Raw genomic sequence first — 12,031 nt, forward strand, 5'->3', positions numbered from 1 at the left:
TGCATCAAAGCAGGGCCCGAGAGACTGAAAAACAGCTTCTATCTCAAGGCCATCAGACTGTTAAACAGCCATCACTAACATTGAGTGGCTGCTGCCAACATACTGACTCAAATCTCTAGCCACTTTAATAATGGAAAAATTGATGTAATAAATGTATCACTACCAATTTAAACAATGCAACTTTATATAATGTTTACATACCCTACATTACTCATCTCATATGTATATACTGTACTCTATACCATCTACTGCATCTTGCCTATGCCGTTCGGCCATCGCTCATCCATATATTATATGTACATATTCTTATTCATTCCTTTACACTTGTGTGTAAGGTAGTTGTTGTGAAATTGTTAGGTTAGATTACTTGTTAGATATTACTGCATGGTCAGAACTAGAAGCACAAGCATTTGGCTACACTCTCATTAACATCTGCTAACCATGTGTATGTGACAAATAAAATTTGATTTGATTTGATTGTGTGGAGAGCAATAGAGATTGCGTCATCTATGGATTTGTTTGGGCGGTATGGAAATTGGAATGGGTCTAGGGTGGCTGGGATGGTAGAGATAATGTGCCATAAACAGTCTCTCAAAGCTCCTCATGATTACAGAAGTGAGTGCTACAAGGCAGTAATCATTGTGGCATGAGGCCTTAAGAGTTCTTAGGTACAGGAATGATTGTGATCATCTTAAAACGTGAGGATTACAGCCTGAGACAAGGAGAGGTTGGAAATGACTGTGAATATGCCTGCCAGCTGTTCTGTGCATGCTCTGACAACGCGCCCTGGAATACCATCGAGGCGCATGGGCCTTGCGGGTGTTGACCTGATTAAAGACTCTTCTCACATCGGCCTAGGAGAGCGAGATCACCCAGTCCTCTGGGTCGGTGACGACCCTCCCCCCGGCTCGATGTTGTTGCTGACAAAGCGCGCATAAAATGCATTGAGTTCGTCTGGTAGAAAGGCATCGTTTGGCAGATCACGGTTGGTCTTCCTTTGTAATCCGTAATGGACTGTAGCCCCTGCCACATGCGGCGGGTGTCGGAGCCTGTTTAATATGATTCCACCTTATTCCTATATTGTCCTTTTGCTCATTTGATGACAGCGAGGAAGTCATAAGTGTGTGTGTGTGTGTGTGTGTGTGTGTGTGTGTGTGTGTGTGTGTGTGTGTGTGTGTGTGTGTGTGTGTGTGAGTGCGTGCGTGCATGCGTGCGCTCACCAAGGTGTATTGCAGGTGTGTGTGAGGGCCATGGAGCGAACCCCCAGCTGGTAAAACATACGCAGGGTTGGCAGGCTGCTGTCTATTGAATGACCTCCCTCAATGCTGATCAGACATGCTATTCTGTTAGTGTCATTTAGTCCTGTTGAATACACACACGATACACACACACACACATCATCATCATCATACTGCTGTAAATTGGGCAGAAATATGTTTTTACCAGGCATCAACCCACTTACACATCCACGCATTTCCATATGCTGGTGGAAAGATCCATTTGGAAAACCCATCAAACTACTTCAGAGAGCGTAAATTACAGGCCAGAAGACCAGCTGGCAAGTGTCTCCTTGCCCAGTCTGTAAGCCCAACATGTTTGAAGCTGCCCACCATTATTCCTGTTCCTAAGAACTCCAAGGTAACCTGCCTAAATGACTATCGTCCAGTACCACTCGCATCTGTATTTATGAAGTGCATTGAAAGGCTGGTCATGACACACATCAACACCATCATCCCAGACATCTTGGACCCACTCCAACAGATGATGCAATCTCAATTAAACTTCACACTGCTCTCTCCCACCTGGACAAGAGGGTAAATAACTATGAGAGAATACTGTTCATAGACTACAGCTCAGCGTTCAACACCATAGTCCCCTCCAAGCTCATCACAAAGCTCGGGACCCTGGGACTGAACACCTCCCTCTGCAACTGTATCCTGGACTTCCCGAGAGGCCTCCCAGCAGGTGGTGAGGGTAGGCAACAACACCTCCGCCATGCTGACCCTCAACACAGGGGCCCCTCAGGGGTGTGTGATTAGTCCCCTCCTGTACTCCCTGTTCACTCACGACTCCAAAACCATCATCAAGTTTGCTGACAACACGACGGTAGTAGGCCTGAAGACCGACGGGGGATGAGATCAGAGACAACAGCCTCTCCCTCAATGTCAGTAAGGAACTGATCGTGGACTACAGGAAAAAGGGGGAGAGCACGCCCCCATCCACATCGTTGGGGCTGTAGTGGAGCAGGTCGGGAGCTTCAAGTTCCTTGGCATTCACATCACTACGGACTTAACATGGTCCACACACACAGCCACCTCTTCCCCCTCAGGAGGCTGAAAAGATCCTCAAAAAGCTCTACAGCTGCACCATTGAGAGAATCTTGACTGGCTGCATCATCACTTGGTATGGCAAAGGCAAAGCACCACAGAGGGGGAAAAAATACTAAAATCACCAGGAATTCAGAAAGAAATATATAATAACTTAAGAAATTTGTTCCCAAGTATTCCCACAAATAAAAAAAGAAACATGATCATGTCTCAATGTAATCAAAGTATGAAACTATTGTTATTTTCAAATGCTATCTCTTATTGTGCCTATCTGTGGTCCATTTACAGTGTACAAATTATTATAATTATGTTACGGGCCAACGACCATTCTCACTGAAAAATATTGGCCCGTGGCTGAATCTACTTGCCTACCCCTGGTATATTTTACCTTTGGCAGATGTAACTAGCTCCAGTTCTGGGTTCTCCGTACACATACGGTTGATCACGTCTATCTGTTCCAGTGTGAGCCTCACAGCATCCTTCGCCTGGGCGCCACACAACACGTAGGCTGCAAACACCTGATCAGAGCATGGGATGGGGCAGAGACAAAGCAGGGGGTCAGAGAGCAACACTTGAGTTAGAAGGGTATTATGGCTTTAGTACAACTCAGTGTGCACATGCACGGACACACATACACACTCACACACTCACACAAACATGCACACGCATACACAATCACACACACACTTAGGCTACTATTAACCATATATTAACCAACCTGAGCGCCGACGTGTCCCGTTGTGAGTCTGTTGATGTCCGTGGCCACTTTGCTGATGTTGTGCAGGTCAACCTGACTCAGTCTGTTGCCGTGGAGAATCCTCAGCATCAAAGCTAGGTCATTATGTCTAGGAGAGAGAGAGATGAGGCAGTCAGATGTAATAGAGGCGAGGGACTCAAGGCGGAGCCGGAGGGAGACATTTTTATATATCAAATTTCTAAAGCGACAGCTCCATACAGTACCACGTGTGTGTGGGCGAGTTACATACTGAATTACTCAGTATGGGATGATAAGTATTTGTATTTGGAACCACACTTGTTTGGATACTTGGTGGTGAAGTCCCAAAAGTTTACTGTTGAAAATCCATGAGCTATTAATATTTTAGGCTGCATATGGTATGGCAAAAAATGTCTATGTATCTCTGAACAGACAAATATATCATCAACCAATAATAAGGGATACTGTAGGACAAACTTGTCTCTATTTTAGGAAAACCAGAATAACTAAGACAACTTTCCTCTGTTTACTTACCCATCAATCAAATAATATTTTGTCATCAAGCCAAATGCACTTCCTGTTGTAGGATCTCCCGATGTCATCCCACAGAGAAAACACAGCATCAAGTTCGTCCCCAGGTTTAGAAAATCACCTCTATGGAGTATCCGCGATATCATATTCTATAAATAAAATAATTTTAAGACGTGGTAACTTCAATTAGTCCAGTACTTTTAATTTTGGTACCACTTTAAACAAACTACAATGTATAAACACTTTCAAATCAAATCAAATTGTATTAGTCACATGTGCCGAATACAACAGGTAGACCTTACAGTGAAATGCTTACTTACAAGCCCTAAAACAACAATGCAGTTTAAGAAGGAAAAAAATTGAGAAAATAGAAAAATAACAAATAATTAAAGAGCAACAATAAAATAACAGTAGTGAGGCTATATACAGGGGGTACCGGTACAGAGTCAATGTGCGGTGCACAGGTTAGTCGGGGTAATTGAGGTAATATATACAGTACCAGTCAAAAATTTGGACACACCGATTCATTCAAGGGTCTTTCTTTATTTGTACTATTTTCTACATTGTAGAATAACAGTGAAGACATCAAAACTATTAAATAACACATATGGAATCATGTAGTAACCAAAGTGTTAAACAAATCTAAATGTATTTTAGATTTTAGATTCTTCACAATAGCCACCCCTTGCCTTGATGACAGCTTTGCACACTCTTGGTATTCTCTCAACCAGCTTCACCTGGAATGCTTTTCCAACCGTATTGAAAGAGTTCCCACATATGCTGAGCACTTGTTGGCTGCTTTTCCTTCACTCTGCGGTCCAACTCATCCCAAACCATCTCAATTGGGTTGAAGTCGGGTGATTGTGGAGGCCAGGTCATCTGATGTAGCACTTCACCCCTTTCCTACCTTGGTCAAATAGCCCTTATACAGCCTGGAGGTGTGTTGGGTCATTGTCCTGCTGAAAAACAAATAATAGCCCCACTAAGCGCAAACCAGATGCGATGGTGTATCGCTGCAGAATGCTCTGGTAGCCATGCTGGTTAAGTGTGCCTTGAATTATAAATAAATCACTGACAGTGTCACCAGCAAAGCACCCCCACACCATCACACCTCCTCCTTAATGCTTCACGGTGGGACCCACACATGTAAAGATCATCTGTTCACCTACTCTGCGTCTCACAAAGACATTCGAAGAGTGTGCAAAGTTGTCATCAAGGCAAAGGGTGGCTACTTTGAAGAATCTCAAATATAAAATATATTTTGAATTGTTTAACACTTTTTTGGTTACTACATGATTCCATATGTGTTATTTCATAGTTTTGATGTCTGCACTATTATTGTGCAATGTCGAAAATAGTAAAATTAAAGAAAAACCCTGGAATGAGTAGGTGTGTCCAAACTTTTGACTGGTACTGTACATGTAGGTAAAGGCAAAGTAACTATGCATAGATAACAAACAGAGAGTAGCAGCAGTTTAAAAATGCAAATAGTCTGGGTAGCCATTTGATTAGCTGTTCAGGAGTCTTATGACTTGGGGGTGGAAGCTGTTAGGAAGTCTTTTGGACCTAGACTTGGTGCTCCTGTACTGCTTGCCATGGAGTAGCAGAGAGAACAGTCTATGACTTGGGTGGCTGGAGTTTTTGGTATAGAGGTCATGGATGGCAGGAAGCTTGGCCCCAGTGATGTACTGGGCCGTACGCACTACCCTCTGTAGTGCCTTGCGGTCGGGGTCCGAGTAGTTGCCATACCAGGCAGTGATGTAACCAGTCAATGGTGCAGCTGTAGAATATTTTGAGGATATTTTCATTCTCAAGAGGGGGGATAGGCATTGTCATGCCCTCTTCACAACTTTTTTGGTGTGTTTGGACCATGATGTGGACACCAAGGAACTTGAAGCTCTCAACCTGCTCCACTACAGCCCCGTCAATGAGAATGGGGGTGTACTCAGCCCTCCTTTTCCTGTAGTCCACAAACATCTCCTTTGTCTTGATCACGTTGAGGAGAGGTTGTTATCCTGGCACCACACTCCCAGGTCTCCGACCTCCTCCCTATAGGATGTATCATCGTTGTTGGTGATCAGGACACCCACTGTTGTGTCATCTGCAAACTTAATGATGTGTTGGAGTCGTGCTTGGCCATGCAGTCATGTGTGAACAGGGAGAACAGGAAGGGACTGAGCACACACCCTTGTGGGGCTCAGTGTTGATGATCAGAGTGGAAGATGTGTTGTTACCTACCCTTACCACTTGAGGGCGGCCCATCAGGAAGTCCAGGATCCAGTTGCAGAGGAAGGTGTTTAGTCCTAGGGTCCTTCGATTAGTGATGAGCTTTGAGGGCACTATGGTGTTGAACGCTGAGCTGTAGTCAATGAATAGCATTCTCACGTAGGTGTTCCTTTTGTCCAGGTGGGAAAGGGCAGTGTGGAAAGCAATAGAGATTGAGTCATCTATGGATCAGTTGGGGTGGTATGTAAATTGGAGTGGGGCTAGGGTTTCTGGGATAATGGTGTTCATGGTGTTCATGTGATCCATGACCAGCCTTTCAAAGCCCTTCATGGCTACAGACGTGAGTGCTACGGGTCGGTAGTCATTTAGGCAGGTTACCTTTGTGTTCTTGAGCACAGGAACTATGGTGGTCTCCTTGAAACATGTTGGTATTACAGACTCTGTCACGGACAGGTTGAAAATGTCAGTGAAGACACTTGCCAGTTTGTCAGTGCATGCCCTGAGTACACGTCCTGGCAATCTGTCTGGCCCTGCGGCCTTGTGAATGTTGACCTGTTTAAAGGTCTTACTCACATCGGCTCCCGAGAGCGTGATCCCACAGTCATCCGGAACAGCTGGTGCTCTCATGCATTATTCAGTGTGGCTTTCCTCGAAGCAAGCATAGAAGTTATTTAGCTCATCTGGTAGGCTTGTGTCATTGGGAAGCTCGCGGTTGTGCTTCCCTTTGTAGTCCGTAATAGTTTGCAAGCCCTGCCACATCCGATGAGCGACAGAGACAGTGTAGTACAATTCAATCTTAGTCCTGTATTGATGCTTTGCCTGTTTGATGGTTCATCAGAGGGCATAGCAGGATTTCTTATAAGGGTCCGGGTTAGAGTCGGCAGCTCAGTGCGGATGTTGCCTGTAATCCATGGCTTCTGGTTGGGGTATGTACATACGGTCACTGTTGGGACGACATCATCGATGCACTTATTGATGAATCCAGTGACTGATGTTGTACAGTGCCTTGCGAAAGTATTCGGCCCCCTTGAACTTTGCGACCTTTTGCCACATTTCAGGCTTCAAACATAAAGATATAAAACTGTATTTTTTTGTGAAGAATCAACAACAAGTGGGACACAATCATGAAGTGGAACGACATTTATTGGATATTTCAAACTTTTTTAACAAATCAAAAACGTAACAATTGGGCGTGCAAAATTATTCAGCCCCCTTAAGTTAATACTTTGTAGCGCCAAATTTTGCTGCGATTACAGCTGTAAGTCGCTTGGGGTATGTCTCTATCAGTTTTGCACATCGAGAGACTGACATTTTTTCCCATTCCTCCTTGCAAAACAGCTCGAGCTCAGTGAGGTTGGATGGAGAGCATTTGTGAACAGCAGTTTTCAGTTCTTTCCACAGATTCTCGATTGGATTCAGGTCTGGACTTTGACTTGGCCATTCTAACACCTGGATATGTTTATTTTTGAACCATTCCATTGTAGATTTTGCTTTATGTTTTGGATCATTGTCTTGTTGGAAGACAAATCTCCGCCCCAGTCTCAGGTCTTTTGCATACTCCATCAGGTTTTCTTCCAGAATGGTCCTGTATTTGGCTCCATCCATCTTCCCATCAATTTTAACCATCTTCCCTGTCCCTGCTGAAGAAAAGCAGGCCCAAACCATGATGCTGCCACCACCATGTTTGACAGTGGGGATGGTGTGTTCAGGGTGTTGCTTTTACGCCAAACATAACGTTTTGCATTGTTGCCAAAAAGTTCAATTTTGGTTTCATCTGACCAGAGCACCTTCTTCCACATGTTTGGTGTGTCTCCCAGGTGGCTTGTGGCAAACTTTAAACAACACTTTTTATGGATATCTTTAAGAAATGGCTTTCTTCTTGCCACTCTTCCATAAAGGCCAGATTTGTGCAATATACGACTAATTGTTGCCCTATGGACAGAGTCTCCCACCTCAGCTGTAGATTTCTGCAGTTCATCCAGAGTGATCATGGGCCTCTTGGCTGCATCTCTGATCAGTCTTCTCCTTGCATGAGCTGAAAGTTCAGAGGGACGGCCAGGTCTTGGTAGATTTGCAGTGGTCTGATACTCCTTCCATTTCAATATTATCGCTTGCACAGTGCTCCTTTGGATGTTTAAAGCTTGGGAAATCTTTTTGTATCCAAATCCAGCTTTAAACTTCTTCACAACAGTATCTCGGACCTGCCTGGTGTGTTCCTTGTTCTTCATGATGCTCTCTGCGCTTTTAACGGACCTCTGAGACTATCACAGTGCAGGTGCATTTATACGGAGACTTGATTACACACAGGTGGATTGTATTTATCATCATTAGTCATTTAGGTCAACATTGGATCATTCAGAGATCCTCACTGAACTTCTGGAGAGAGTTTGCTGCACTGAAAGTAAAGGGGCTGAAAAATGTTGCACGCCCAATTGTTAAGTTTTTGATTTGTTAAAAAAGTTTGAAATATCCAATAAATGTCGTTCCACTTCATGATTGTGTCCCACTTGTTGTTGATTCTTCACAAAAAAATACAGTTTTATATCTTTATGTTTGAAGCCTGAAATGTGGCAAAAGGTCGCAAAGTTCAAGGGGGCCGAATACTTTCGCAAGGCACTGTATACTCATCAATGCCATCAGAAGAATCCCGGAACATATTTCATTCTGTCCTAGCAAAACAGTCCTGTAGCTTAGCATCTGCGTCATCTGACAACTTCCGTATTGAGCGAGTCACAGGTAGTTCCTGCTTTAGTTTTTGCTTGTAAGCAGGAATCAAGAGAATAGAGTTATGGTCAGATTTGCCAAATGGAGGGCGAGGGAGAGATTTTTACGCATCCTTGTGTGTGGAGTAAAGGTGGTCTAGAGTTTTTTTTCCCTCTGGTTGCACAGGTAACATGCAGGTAGAAATGAGGTAAAACAGATTTAAGTTTCCTTGCATTAAAGTCCCTTGCCACCAGGAGCGCCGTCTCTGGATGAGCATTTTCTTGTTTTATTATGGCCTTATACAGACACTGTGGTCTTAATGTCAGCATCAGTTTGTGGTGGTAAATAGACAGCTAAAAAAAATATAGATGAAAACTATCTTGGTAAATAGTGTGGTCTACAGCTTATCATGAGATACTCTACCTCAGGCGAACAAAACCTCAAGACTTCCTTAATATTAGATTTCATGCACCAGCTGTTATTTACATATTGAAAGAGACCGTCACCCCTTGTCTTACCAGAGGAAGCTGTAATATCTTGCCGATGCATGGAAAACCCAGCCAGCTGTATGTTATCCATGTCGTCGTTCAGCCACAACTCGGTGAAACATAACATATTACAGTTTTTAATGTCCCATTGGTAGGTTAGTCTTGATCGGTGCTCATCCATTTTATTATCCTATGACTGCACGTTGGCTAATAGTGCTGATGGTAGAGGCGGATTACCCACTTGCCGTTGGATCCTTACAAGCCACCACGACCTACGTCACCGATATCTCTGTCTCTTCTTCATGCGAGTGATGGGGATTTGGGCCTTGTCCGGTGTCTGAAGTAAATCATTGGCGTCCAACTCCTTAAAGTAAAAATCTTCGACCAGTACGAGGTGAGTAATCGCTGTCCTGATATCCAGAAGCTCTTTTCGGGGGCCATTAGAGACAGTGGCAGAAACATTATGTACAAAATAAGTTACAAATAAAGCAAAAAAACACACACAATAGCGCAATTGGTTAGGAGCCCGTAAAATGGCAACCATTTCCTCCAGCGCAATTCTGCTTATATGGCATTCATAAAGCCTTATTAAGCACAACATCATTTATAAACAAAGTAATACTGTATAACGTGTGATATGAAAGGTCACAGTTTATATATAAATCCAGGTCTTTGGCAAATGTGATCCTTTGCCACTAATTATAAAGTATGACATTTGCTTAAAGGGGCAATCAGCAGATGCTACATACATTTTCTTTTTACAAATTAAGGATATGTGTAAAAAGGCCATCCTGCTCCACTCCTCTCTACCTAACTTCACCGCATAGTCCCTTCAGTTTCCCTTCAGTCCCGTTAGTTTGGCTGCTCAGCCTACCTTCGTTATCCCTCACCCATCATAGCCCTGCCATTCCCAACCAATCAGAACTCTTGGAGATGTGCATCTGGACTCTGAACACCGTACCCACCCACTCAGGTCAGAATGTTATCATCATCTGAAGGGAGAAGACGCATGTTTCGGAGAACTTTGTATTGTTGACGGCAACAGGAATGTCTGAATGTTGTGCAAAGTAATTGGTTTCTCTCTCTCTCCAAGAGGTGAATGTTTAAGTTTATGTTTATATTGATACTGTGTTTATAGCCCTTTATAGACATGTTGTAAGTGTAATGCCATTTCCATTTATTTATGTACATATAGGTATAGTGTATAGTTATAATCCTTAACTAATACTGTTTACATGTGTGCAAATCTTTGTCTTAGTCCACAACAATAAGATCCCACGTCAATCAGATGACCAAATCCATATAAACCTCTTCAAATGGAAACAGATGAGTGTGTGTGTATGGTGGTGACTATCAAGAGTACTGTGATGGGCCTCAACATCAGCATTCACAGACGACCGCTCAGACGGGTGAGGGCATTCACAGCCGCCCGCTCAGACGGGTGAGGGCATTCACAGCCGACCGCTCAGACGGGTGAGGGCATTCACAGCCGACCGCTCAGACGGGTGAGGGCATTCACAGCCGACCGCTCAGACGGGTGAGGGCATTCACAGCCGACCGCTCAGACGGGTGAGGGCATTCACAGCCGACCGCTCAGACGGGTGAGGGCATACCAGCCAACCGTTTTTACTTGGTCTAGACAGGTTTTTATTTTTTATGTAACCTTTATTCAACTAGGCAAGTCAGTTAAGAACAAATTCTTATTTACAATGATGGCCTCCCCCGGCCAGACCCGAACGATGCTTGGTCAATTGTGTGCCGCTCCCTATGGGACTCCCAATCACGGCCGGTTGTGATACGGCCTGGAATCAAACCAGGGTCTGTAGTGACGCCTCTAGCACTGAGATGCAGTGCCTTAGACCGCTGCGCCACTCGGGAGCCCATTATGGATTTAGTGACCAACAGTTTTTTACATGGTCTGTAATTTCTCCAGATTTAGCGACCAATAGATTTTACAATATGTACAGATTGATTCTTGAAGATTATAATTTATAGAATGCCCCATGAGTTTAGTTCAACTGTCGTACCCCATCAGAACCCAAAATATAAGCCTGTTTTACTCCAATGTTTGTAAATAGAGTAAATGTAAACAAACACTAGCCTCAAAACATGGTTAAAACTACATGATAAATTGGGTGGTTCGAGCCCTGAATGCTGATTGGTTTACAACCGTGATATATCAGACACAGGTATGACAAAACACTTATTTTTACTGCAATAAGGCACCTCAGAGTTTGTGGTATATGGCCAATACAGCACTCTGTATTATCCAGGCACTCTGCATTGCGTTGTGCTTAAAAACAGCCCTTAGCCGTGGTATATTGGCCATACACCACACCCCCTCGTGCCTTATTGTTTAAGTATAATGTTGATATCATGGATGGTCAGTCCTTGCAAACATAGCTCTGTGAATTAATAAGAGAGTGGTTACATTTCTCCAGCTGTATCCCTCAGTTTTTTACTGCAACATAGGCGGGATGACGGCTTAGTTATTATTTATTCTGCTGACTTTCGCTTTAGGAATAGTTTCTTAAACATATATAGGCCTATTTATAAAGGGTTTATGAAGGCTTAATGAATCCTTAAAAATTGTAGTACGTTTAATAAAGTTGAACATAACATTTAAAGTAACTTTTACAGTAAATGGGTCAACAGTTTTAACGAGTGAACCAAAACATTACGCAACTATAACTATTACGCAAAAATGCCTACAAATAACGGAAATTCTATAAAAAACATAAAAATTCAGTAAATCTAGGCAACATAATTATTTAAACAGTAAAGTATTTTTAGCAAAACAAAACTCACTGTGCAAGTTGTTCGATCGAATGATGCATAAATCCGAACATCACAATTCAATAATGCGAATGTTCTAGCTCCCTCCGCCCAGATGTAGGCTACGTGAGTAACTGAAATACATTGTACTGTAACGTATAGAATAGATCGAGTACATTACGCAGTGTGGTCATATAGATGGGATTACTGCCATCTACTGTCCAATCTAACTAAGAACACTATGGGCCAGTTTCCCAGATATAGAT

At 43.3% G+C, this 12,031-nt stretch overlaps 1 protein-coding gene across 1 annotated transcript in view; it reads right to left on the minus strand.

The window, feature by feature from the left end:
* LOC139384460 (dipeptidase 2-like) overlaps positions 1-12,015 on the minus strand; it is a 22,760-nt gene extending 10,745 nt beyond the window's left edge. Inside the window, exons 1-5 of the mRNA XM_071129232.1 lie at positions 11,799-12,015; positions 3,577-3,722; positions 3,046-3,172; positions 2,716-2,845; positions 1,221-1,362 (exon numbers count right to left, since the gene is read on the minus strand). Coding sequence (XP_070985333.1) covers positions 1,221-1,362; positions 2,716-2,845; positions 3,046-3,172; positions 3,577-3,719 — 542 coding nt within the window. The 5' untranslated portion in view covers positions 3,720-3,722; positions 11,799-12,015. The remainder of the gene's footprint in view (positions 1-1,220; positions 1,363-2,715; positions 2,846-3,045; positions 3,173-3,576; positions 3,723-11,798) is intronic.
* Between the last annotated feature and the right edge of the window lie 16 nt (positions 12,016-12,031).

This window comes from Oncorhynchus clarkii, chromosome 26 (genome assembly GCF_045791955.1).
Source record: "Oncorhynchus clarkii lewisi isolate Uvic-CL-2024 chromosome 26, UVic_Ocla_1.0, whole genome shotgun sequence".
Classification (NCBI taxonomy): Eukaryota; Metazoa; Chordata; class Actinopteri; order Salmoniformes; family Salmonidae; genus Oncorhynchus; species Oncorhynchus clarkii.